Source organism: Peromyscus maniculatus, chromosome 7, assembly GCF_049852395.1.
Source record: "Peromyscus maniculatus bairdii isolate BWxNUB_F1_BW_parent chromosome 7, HU_Pman_BW_mat_3.1, whole genome shotgun sequence".
In the NCBI taxonomy this organism is placed as follows: Eukaryota; Metazoa; Chordata; class Mammalia; order Rodentia; family Cricetidae; genus Peromyscus; species Peromyscus maniculatus.
The window spans coordinates 9,827,726-9,839,781 of record NC_134858.1 but is presented as its reverse complement, the minus strand read 5'-3'; the positions used below and the strand labels follow the sequence as shown (position 1 = coordinate 9,839,781).

The window sequence follows — 12,056 nt, the reverse complement described above, 5'->3', positions numbered from 1 at the left end:
TTAACATGATCATATCGTAACATCATAACATGATCATATCATATAAGAGCGAGAAGGCACAAATGTCCTAACTTAACTATTTGTCTCAATGCTCAAGTGTACAAGTTTAGTACAAACTATATAATTTTTAATAGTCATCTATGCCACTTTTTTTCTGAATCCACATGCACAGAAATACAATGATGATGATGCTGTGAAGATAACAGGTCATTGGTATGTTGCCAAAAAGGAGTTAAAGTTATATAATGATGACTGGACAGCAGCTGGGTTTGATGCATGGTTATGGGAAGCATTTTGGACATTTCATCATGTCCTATGACTTTTGTTTTTTTCGAGACAGGGTTTCTCTGTGAAGCTCTGGCTGTCCTGGAACTCACTGTGTAGTCCTTGTTGGCCAGCTTCAAACTCACACTCAGAGATTCACCTGCCCCTGCCTTTAGAGTGCTGAGATCAAAGGTGTGCACCACCATGTGTGGCCTGTGACTTCTTCTGGAGAGTCATGAACAAGCATTTATTCACCGCAGAAATGATACTCAAAAATACACCAAAGGAACCATTCCACCCAAGTCTAACTTAGTGGTTTACTGAGTTCACTGGAGTTACATACAGGAACGTGGATGAAGCAAAGGCAAGTGCAAGAGTGAGAAGCCCACCCCCGCACAGGTTCTCACCTTCACAAGAACTGCATTCCTAGAACATCCTGTACAATGTACAGTTAACCCAACCACCAATCCATTCCCCCACTACCCTTTCCTCCCCATCTGGCAGCTTATTTCTGCTTATTTAGCTTTGGGAAGTGGTCTTGTGAGCATTAAGTTTCTTTCATTTCCTGAGTTTGATAAGATTTGCTTTTTTCTCTCAAGACCTTGTGGTCCAAGGCCTCTTGTCCAACATAACACTACTGTAACTAAACTACTCACTCTGTGAAGACTCCATCTTTCATCAAAGCATATCCTTCCTTTCAAATAATCTAATCTTTGGTAAGTCAAAGAAAAGAAAATTATCAAAAACAATAACTGTTTTACTTAACCCCCAAAAAGAACCTGGATAATCCTAAGCTTTCAATTTTATGTAAGTATAAGCACAATCACAAAGTAGAGACTTTGGTTTCCAAACAACATGAGGGTGGTGGGTGGAGGTGTGGACAGTCTCTTTAAGCCCCAGAATGTAAGTACATTTGTTTTTTCCTTTATTTGCATGCACTGACACAGTAAATGATAGTGATGGACTCTGATCATACTTTTGTGGAAACTATTGAATTCTATGCCAAAACAAAAAAATAAGGTGTTTTAGTGGTTTCCTTAAACTAGTTCTGTGAGATGTTTGTGAGTTAATTAGAATACAATGATTTTATTTTTTTAAAATAAAAATTTACTTAAGAAAATTTATTTTACCTAGCATCATTTCAAAACACCCATAATAACTTGTTAACAACATCATCTGAGTGAGTGGTACTATAGCCTGCCACACATTCTTATATATCAGACAATCATATCACTGTTCTAAAGTTTTATTTGGACTGTTTCTACTATTTTGTACCTCACTCCCTATTAAGAATGCTTCAGTGAAAAAAAAAAAAAGAATGCTTCAGTGAACTTTGCAATTATGGCATTTAATTTTACTACATTTATTTCCATACAGTAGACGTATGGTGACTACAGCAACTCTGACTATGTAATCACCTGCATTTACAAATGTAACAGACTCTTCCTCTAGGAATCTCACTTGTCATACGCCTACCAACTTTACATCTAAACAATGTTGATCATATTACCTCTCTGCATTTGATTTAAAAGTATTTCAGTAATTTAGAAGCTATCAACGTGAATCTTAAATAGTTTTATTTGTATGTTCTTAAGGAAAATGAGCATTTTCTCATGTATTGAACTTTTCTATTTTCCCAACTGTGTGACTCTGCTCTTTTGGTCTTCCCTGTTGTTTCCTTTCCTTTCCTCTTTCCCACCTCCACTTCCTCTCTTTTGAGATCCCTTCCCTCCCTTTTCTCCTGTCTTCCCTCCCTCCTTCCCTACTCCTTTACCTCTCTCCCCCTCTCCCTCTCTTTTCCTTTGTTTCTTTCCTTTTGTCTTTTTATTGAAACACAGTCTCCCTGTATAGATCAGGCCGGTTTGGCATTTGCTATATAGCTTAGACTGGCCTTGAATTCAGATTTCCCTGTTTCAGACTCCTCAATATTAGGATTTAGAGACATGTCCCATTATATGTGATCTTAATTTTAGATATCTGAATTAACCATTTTTAATAGAAACTTTATTTCTCCTCAGTCATGTTAGAGTTCTATGAATAATTTTTTAACTCTACTTTCCCTTCAGGATTAGCTATATATAACAAAGACATGTTCAAATCAATATATTTGATCTATACAACCGAATATGGTTCTTGAAATATTCAATCACTTTTAATAAGATTCTGGATTTCTTATAAAAATCATAGATTATTGTTAAGCAATGAGGAAATTGCATATACAATATTGTTAAAAGAAGTATATGTTATAGTAGTTTTCCAAACATTAAGGGCAATTCTGAATTCATTATCCATGTATAAATTTTTACAGTATTTTATGTATACGTGTTTGTGCCTGAGTGTATGCATGTGTATCACGTGCATGCAGGAGCCAAGGGAGGCCAGAAGAGGGAATGAGATCTTATAAAACTGGAGTTATAAACAGTTGTGAGCTGCCATGTGGGAGCTGGGAGCTGAACCAGGGTCTTCTGAGGGACCAGCAATACTTTTAATAACTGAGGCATCTCTCCAGTCCCCAAGAATAAAATCTCTAAATGATTTTCCTATTCTTTATTGTAATGCTTTCAGGGATCTGGTCAACTATTGCCCAATAGTGCTCATGAACCATACTTCCCTCCCAAAACATACATTCTCCAAAGATACACAGGGTCACTAGAGGAAGTTTTCAAAGTATTTACAATTGCAGACTTCTTACAAGTGAGATTAAAACACACACAGAATCTATATTTTTATGAGTTCCCACTCTTGTCTATTAATTACTAATTTTTTTTTACATTTTGGGTTTTCTTTCTTCCTTTCTTTCTTTTTTTTTTTTTTTTTTTGAGACAAGAGTTCTCTATGTAGCCCTGACTGTCCTGGAACTAGTTTTGTAGACCAGACTGCCCTATTCTTGCTTCTTTCTGCCTCTTGAGTGCTTGAATTAAAGGTGTGCACCACTATGTCTAGCAATTACTTATTCTTGAAGTTTCTCTCTGTCCAAATTTAACAGCATCTTAACTAGGTAAATAATTGCTCTAGACACTGACATGCCAGATAAAATCTAAATTGTTTCTTTCTAGGATGAACAGCCATCTTCAATTACTTACCTAGAAACTACTAATTTCAATACTATGTGACATGAGGTTTTGACCTGGGCCATACTCTTCTTTGGACTTCAAAGGCAGCACTTGTTTCTCTTGCCCACGTGACCTTCTTCCTCACTCTCATCCTGTACATCCCAGCCCTACAATATGACTCACAGAGATTAAGAATATGAACTGATTTTATCTCACTGAATTAAGAGGGAATATGCTATATAAGACATAATTTTCACCTTTGAAAATTGTACCCTGAGGTGAGGGGTGTTACTCAGCAGGGTGATTACTTAGCATAGCAAGCTGAGGCCCTAGGTTTACTATCTGTGACACACTAATAGAAAGAAAGAAAATCAAATGTACCTCCTTTCCTTGTACTCTTTTCTTTGTAGTGGTTTCTCTCTTTGTGAGAATTACCTAGAGGACAAGCTATGAAGCCTCAATTTTCTAAATATCAAAATCAGACCTTAGCAAAAGGTACCTGCTTGTCATGTGACATGAAGTCATCTGTTTCCATTGTCTTGTTGTTGTACAACTTTCCTGAGAGATGCACTGAGTATTTACAGTGACGATGCAGCCCACAAGCCTGGCAGGAGCCGTCCTTGGGGTTCTTTGGATGGATACTTAAGTTAGAGTAGCTTTCAACTCGTTCCTGCCGACAGTTAAAAATAATGAAGATTAAGTCAAATATGAATATATCCAAATTATAACTCATTTTGGAAAACAGTGGGAAGAAATATAAGAATAAAACACATGAAATTTTTTACTTGAAGAAGGTATTTTTAAATTGAAAAATGAACTATTAATCTTGAACTATTAATAAAAACAGACAAGGAAAAACAATCAGTTTCATCTATCTCATTACTTACAAATTACTAATAAGTAGTGTTTCCAATAGGCTTTAACTTACTTTTTTCCTGGTCTCATTGATAATTAGCATCAATGAGATATTAAGTAAAGTTGGAAGATGAGCAACAAAAATTCAGGATAAGAGAAAGATGAATTCGTTTAAGCTAGTTAGAATTTGAAAAACAAGTTACATTCATTCTTCAGTGCATGAGTGAAATCACATTTTTCTCCAAACATTCTGGAAATAACTTAACCCTCCTGTAGTCACCTGCTCTGTCTTATAAAAACAAGCACCTTGAAATGAATGATGTTCCATGTCCAGTGCTGATGGACCATCTAGTGACTGGATTACCACCCAATGAACAATGTGAGAAACACTGGTCTGCATGAGCAAACTGTATTAGACATGAAGTTACTTGTACCTGAGTAACTGTGCTCACATGCAGGCTGTGCTAGATAGTCCTGTATTTTAATATCACAGTTGAATGAGCACACTAAGTATATTGCTAGCATGGTTACTAAGCCACATTCACCCTGTACACCAGTCTGATGGTACACTGATCCTTTTTGTACGTGTGATCTGCAACCCTATTCTGATTTACCTGTCATATTCTTCACACTTCACAGCCTGTCATTAACAGACTAAGATCCAGACTTGCCCTCTTCCCTTCCTGCTTCTATGGTGCTGTGGAAGCACAGTGAGATGAAAGCTCAAACAGCTTGGTATTTTGAGTGACTACTGTGAACAGAATGCACTCCACATGCAAGTGACATACACATTTTTCTGGGTTAAACCAGTAAGTTTTCTTCATGTTTTGCAGTATGACTCAGTGTATCCCAAGACCTTACAGAATCATCTGTCTCATAATTCTGTGAATCTTATTGTTATTTCACCATGGGTTTTCTAACTTCACTGTCACCTGCCAGTGTGACAAAACACAATGTAACTTAGAGGTCTGAGTCTTGAAAGACTATTAAACACTGGCCTGAGAAAGTACCAGCTGCGCAATACTACTTCCTCTGGTTACACTTTCCTCATTGTAAAACAGAGGTTAAGTAATACAGTTCACATATAAGTCATTTGTCAAAGGCTAAATGGTCTTTAAAATTGTAACATTTTTTTCTTTGTATTAATGAAAATAATATTATAACAATTATTTTGTGCATTTTACCTAAAATAAATAAACACCTATTTCCCTTAAGAGCAGATAGGGTTTTTTTGTTTGTTTTTTTTTTTTTTTTTTTTTTTTTTTTTTTTTTTTTGCATCTAAGGAATAAACTGGGGATCCAGAGGTGTTAAAATCTACAGATAAGAAGATATGTATGGTGGTTCTAAATTCAAGCCATCCTTGAACTGGAAATCTTAGAATTTGTAAGCCCCTGACTGCCCCTCCAACTGAACCATCTTCTATCATCAGGCTGAAAAGTTCTTGATGAAATGAAGTTTTCTGAAGTAAATGAGCACAGGAATTGATTTAAGTGCTAGAGAGATTTTAAGGAATTTGAATGTCTATTATCTACCATTCTTTCCTCTTATTAATTATTAGAAAATAGAATGTCAGCAGTAGGGGTACCTTTAAGTATCATATAGTACATCGTCTGCCATTAGAGATACTAAAATACAAATCTAGAGAATTACAAAGAATCCAGTAATACTTATGTTAAAAAGGCAACTCTCCAAATTGCTAGAATTATAAAATCTTAAGTTAGAGAGTATGTCAAACATGATGTAAGTTAGTATTTTCCATACTGTTTGATGGAAACCAAATACCCCAAGAGGGGCCTGAAGTGATGGCTCCTGGGTAAAACTATTTGTTGTCACATAAGCCTGATGATCCAAGTTTGATCCCAGGAACCCACAGTGGAAGGGAAAACCAGGTGCTGAAAGTTGTCCTCTTCCCTCAGTGGACTATGGCATGAATGTATCCTCATTCACACACATTAGATACTCTCCACACACTTCAAACATACATATATACACACAAAATATTTTAAAAAAACAATAGAAGGAATAATCAGTATCTCAACAGTTAATTATTGAAGACATTGTGTGGATATTTAAGACAATAAAAAACTTGAGAAGTGACCAGTATGTTGTTATTTAACAAGGCAGAAGGCCAACACTTCAGCAAATGATTCCATCTGGGTGGATATTAAAATCTTGAGAGGGCCACTGTCCCCATGCTCTTACCCGAGATTAAAAGGCAAATTATATACCTTATATTGCTCTTTCCATCGACTTCTAGAGACTAAACTCTCTAGACGGGGTTGAATAAAGCGATTATCCAAATAATGAAGAGATGTCAACATATCTTTTGCATATGACTTCTTCCTGGTGCCAGCTGTGAGCAGACGACAAAAAACAGCAGAACACTTGAAATACTGAATCAGTTCAACACTATGTATGTGTTAGAGTTTTAGAAAGATGACTGGCTAGTTGAAAATATTTGAAATTAGGAAATAGTTAATGAAGTAAATGGTTCATTTCATGGAAGAACTGGGCAGAGTTTCTGATAACCTCCTGTAAACATCAGGCTTGCACAAAACCTTTTATTTTCCTTTAAAACTGATCATGCTTTGAAGGACCCCTGAAGCTGGCTCCATCTGTGATCCAGTGGTAACACCTGCCAACACACTGGAAAAGCCTTTTCTGCTTTGTCTTCCCCCTCGTTCCCTCATAGCATACTACAGTCAATTTTGCTTTCCTAATTTGACTAATATTTTGTTCTCAATTTATATGTATTTTGTCATGGCCTGTGCTAAGCTTCATTTTTCTTCAGAAATTTATTTCTAAATGAACATAGCTAATAAATTTATCATATTGTATTAAGTCACTACAAATTTAAATGCTATATCATGAATTAAAAGCTCTTCTTTCCACTATTAGCTCCTTTGAAATCTTCCTCCCCTCATCCCTGACTCATTACACTGTAATGACATTGGTCTTCCTAGTTGTTCTTGAATGCTTTTAACTCTTACTGTGATCCTAAGCATAAAATATGTATATATCACTGTTCTGGTTGGTTTTGGCCAACTTGACACAAAACTCTGTAAATACAAGGTGAGTTGTATAAAACAAACAAACAAACAAACAAACAAACAAACAAACAAAAAACAGGTTTAGCAAGCCATGGAAAGCAAGCCAGTAAGCAGCATTCCTCTATGCCTCTGTTTCAATTCCCGCCTCCAGGTTCCTGCCTTGGCTTCTCTCAATAGACTATGACCCATTGTATACAAGCCAAATCAACCCTTTCCCCCCAAGTTGCCTTTGGTTAGTATTTTATCATAGTAATATAAAGCAGACTATATACAGAAATTGGAACCAGAAATAGGATATTTCTGTGACAGAGCTAACCATGTTTTGGAAGGATTATGGAAATGTTTGGAACTTTGGGCTGGATAAGCCACTGAGTGCTCAGAGCTTAATGTGCTGTTCTGTGGGATCCTGAAGATAAAAATGGAGGCCTGGTTTGTGAAGTTTCAGTTAAAGGACAGACTCTGCTGAAGCCCTTTGAATGATACTTTGAATTAAGAATCTGTGGTGCTGGTCACCTGAGACTGAAGAATCAGCTGTAATGAAGAGACCAGCATCACTGAGGTGTAATCTTCTGGAAAGTACTTCCTCAGGGTCAGCACACAGAAGATGTGGTCCAAATGGGTCTAGGGGTTTACTTTGTGCTGGTAGTCAAACTGGGTAATGTGCAAGACTCACACAGGTGGAACTAGTTTGAAGGCCTGAAGGGGTCATGGAGAGTAGTTGAAGCTTGACACCATGTGACACAGTAAAGAGTCCCTGAAGAGAGCCCAGGAGAGGCTATTGGTAAAGGTACAGCCCTGTAACTGCAGAGTTCCCAGCATACTGGAGATGACAATACCATGGGATGACCAGCAAGGAGAGCATCAAGTGTAGAGTAGAGTTGACCTGAGCCTAGGAGACAAGCTGTGTGTGCTGTGAATGGCTATTCAAGCGCTCTGGAGCCCAGAAGACTGTGAATGAGTCCCGGAAGTCTGACACTCAGCTTCACACTGATGGACTTTGGCTTTGCTTTGGCTGTGAATATGCCTTGATTCTTCTCTTGGAGAAAGGAAATATTTAACTCATCTTTTGATTTTGATTACAGGAGCCCATGGCTGAGAGACTTTGGAACTGTAGGCTTTGAACTTTGACAAAGACTTTTGATATTTTAAAACGACTGAACTTGTTGGGCAGTGGTGGTGCACACCTTTAATCCCAACACTCAGAGGCAGATGGATCTTTGAGTTCAAGGCCAGCCTAGTCTACAGAGTGAGTTCCAGGACAGCCAAGGCTACACAGAGAAACCTTGTCTCAAAAGAGAGAGAGAGAGAGAGAGAGAGAGAGAGAGAGAGAGAGAGAGAGAGAGAGAGAGAGAGAGAGAGAGAGAGAGAGAGAATTTAATAGTGTTTGAATTTGTAAAGACTGGAGCTTTTAAAATTTGAAATGTATTCTATATTGGACATTGATATCAATATGAGATATTGTAAACAAATAAGAAAGGAAAGGTTATGGTGTAATAGTAATATGTTGGTGTGTCAAAGTAGTAAGGGATCAATTGTCCTGGTTGGTGTTTAAAAACTTGACACAAACCTAGACATATGTAGGGAGAGGGAAACTCAATTGAGAAAATATTTCCATGAGATTAACTATAGGCAAATTTGTAGAGCATTTTCTTGATTAATAATGGAAGTGAGAAAGCCTAGCTCACTGTGGATAGTACTACCCCTGGGCAGGTAGTCTTGTGTCATATAAGAAAGCAGGTTAAGCAAGCCATGGAAAGGAATTCAGTAAACAGCATTCCTCTATGTCTTTTTTTCCACTTCCTGCCTCCAAGTTCCTTTTTTGGCTTCCCTCAATGAACTCTGACCTAGTATACATAAGCCAAATAAATTTTTATTTCCTAAATTGCTTTTGGTCAGTATTTTTATCACAGAAATATAAAGCAAATTAATGCATTCACCTTACTCATGTTTCTGTTTAAATGATACTTCATTACATTATTTGACCAATCTGTCCAATCTTCATATATATGTATATGTGATATATATATATATATATATATATATATATATATATATATATATATAATAGCTCATCTATCAATCTGTCCTGGTTAGATGTCAACTTGACACATCTGGGAAGAGGGAATCTCAACTGAGAAGATTCCTCCATAAGACTTGCCTAGGCAAGTCTGTAGTACAATTGCTTAATTAGTGATTGATGTGGGTGTTGCAACCTCTGGACAGGTGGTAGTCCCAGGGTGTATAAGAAGGCAGATTGAGCAAGCCAGGGGTAGTAAGCCAATTCTCAGCACTCTTCCATGGTTTTGCTTCAGTTCCTGTCTCCAGGTTCCTTTCCTAACTTCCCTTAGTGATGGAGTGTGACCTGAGAGTTATAAGCTGAAATAAACCTTTTCCTTTCCAAGTTGCTTCTGGTCATGGCAATTTATCTCAGCAATAGAAACCTTGCCTAAACTCAACTCAACACACACTCTCTCTCTCTCTCTCTCTCTCTCTCTCTCTCTCTCTCTCTCTCTCTCTCCCTCTCTCTCTCCCTCTCCCTCTCCCTCTCTCTCTCTCACATCTAATTAACATTAGCTTCTCTTCTTATTGTCTAACTATATGCTTTTATTTTCACAATAAGTACATGCTAATTTTAGTTCATATATTAGTCTATCTACTTGTTTAATCACTTATTGTCTGTTGATTAATTTCAAACCACAAAAGATACAAATCTAATGTATCCCTTATCTTTTGTGGTTTGAAATTACCATATCACCAATCCTCAAATAATGCCTGGACCATAGATGGCATTCCAGAAATATTTGTTCTATAACTTACGAATAAAATCTTATTTAGGCACTCAGGTGTCCAGCACAACATATGTATAGTCCATGAAATGTCAGATTCTGTGTTGGGGACATGTATATATTAATGGTTTAATTTCTTACTCTGATAAGGCAAGAAAACAGAGATACATTTTCAATACAAGAATTCTCATATACAGATACAGCCATACTCAGAATGTGAATGGTATAAGTGAGACAATGAAAAGTATTCATAGTTTTACAACAGAAATATTTTTACATTTACCTAGAATATCTATAATAAAAAAACAATTACATCTTTACAGAGAACAGCATGGACCAAAACATAAATGCAGAAAAGAGCATGTGTCTTTTGGTGAAACTCAAAATTCTTAGAGGAACTGAGAAAGCATACGAATGTTGAGGCAACCTTCTGTTTTAGGGGTATGTTCTATATTCTCAAATTCACTGTAGAATCTTTGAGAGCAAGGACTTGTCACATCCTTACTGTCTGTATATCTCAAATAATATTAATAAGACTTCTATGTGAATGCACTTAGAGTGTAGTTTATTCCAGAAGGAACAACTGGCAAGGTTTAAGAATGGTTTGTCTTGGCATTGTTTCATCTAATTTCAAAAGCTGCTTAGGAAAATGTAAAAACGTTCCAGTGGTATTATTCACTTACCATACAAGGTTTCCAGAAAAGATTCATCGAAAGCATTGATCAGAAGAGCATTCACAACTGTTTCAAAGTGAGTATAGTGGTCATTAAAAGAATCTGAAATTAATTTAAAATAATTATTAGGATATAACAGACAAAACTACTCTGTGACTGCAGCAGGTCCCCTTCCAATGCTAGGAAACTGGTTACCACAAGTCACACAAAGTATGCTCATCCTGTATATGCTTTTGTGACTTGGGCAATAAAAAATGTCTATTTTACAAATTTGGTGGTTTCTAACCCAAAGTCTCTAGATGTTATCTAAAATGGTCCCAGACTTATGAAGGGAAAATTCTTCAGAGAATACTGAGAAGTATACTGTGAAAAATCAAAATAATCCATGTCTACTTGAAATGATCAACTAGAGTGAATAAAAAAGGTAAGAAAGCCTCCCAAATAGACTGTTTAATATGCTTTAGTCTATAACATGTTACACATGACACAGCCCAGGAAACTACTACTCAAAGAAACCTTAGCGGGCATAACGACTCCATTATCCTTAACCTGCCACAGATGTAGGATTTTTCTTTAGATGTTAAAGAGCTGTGCCTTCTCTTTGCCACACTACTCACATAATGCCATTATAGTCTCTCTAAGCTAGCCTCAGACACGAGTTCATCATGGTGACAGGCCAGGCAGTGGTGCTGTTCTTGTTACTCTGGGACTAGCCTTTACTCTGGGATATGGAAGTTCTCTAGCAAATCCTCCCTCCCATGATTCAAATGGTCATCAAAGAACACTTGCCCTGCTGGAGGTGTCTATGAACTATGACTGGAAATGTGGAAGACGTTTAGTTAGGGGCAGAGTAAAAAAGTAGGACTTATTCTTAGAAATCATGAATTGGCTTGGGTTTTATTTTCAGCTGATTAAGTGGATTGAACATATTATGCTATTTGCTAAAAGGGCTTTGTAAGGTTTTTAGGCCTTCAGGGAAATTTCAGTCTTTGCTTTTTCCACGGAGTTGCTAAAGTTTAAATATCAACAGAAGTAATTTGTACTGAGTCTTAGACCTTAGGGAGCCTATCATCATTGAAAATCCCAATTGTGTCATTAGAGGATACAAGACTGTTCACACACACACACACACACACACACACACACACACACACACACACACACACACCAGTAGCATCTAATGGGAAAGTAAAAACAGTAATAATTCAAAAAACTCACCTCTGACTTTCCACACTGCTATAAAATAAAGTTGGTATACAATTTTGAAATAAAAATTCATCCAAACTCCAACTAATACTTTTCAAACAATATTAAAGGAAAGCTCTTCTGGGGATTATTTACAGACATGTTGGGAGAAAAGGTTAAACTCAACC

The 12,056-nt window shown here is 36.8% G+C and overlaps 1 protein-coding gene across 6 annotated transcripts in view; it reads right to left on the bottom strand.

The window, feature by feature from the left end:
* The window catches only part of Ccdc82 (coiled-coil domain containing 82), a 36,039-nt gene that overhangs the window by 9,159 nt on the left and 14,824 nt on the right, over positions 1-12,056 (bottom strand). For all 6 annotated transcript variants that reach the window (XM_006992793.4, XM_006992792.4, XM_076575644.1 and 3 more), the window contains 3 exons: positions 10,693-10,785; positions 6,402-6,526; positions 3,817-3,987 (listed from right to left, as the gene is read on the bottom strand). In XM_006992793.4, coding sequence (XP_006992855.1) covers positions 3,817-3,987; positions 6,402-6,526; positions 10,693-10,785 — 389 coding nt within the window. The remainder of the gene's footprint in view (positions 1-3,816; positions 3,988-6,401; positions 6,527-10,692; positions 10,786-12,056) is intronic.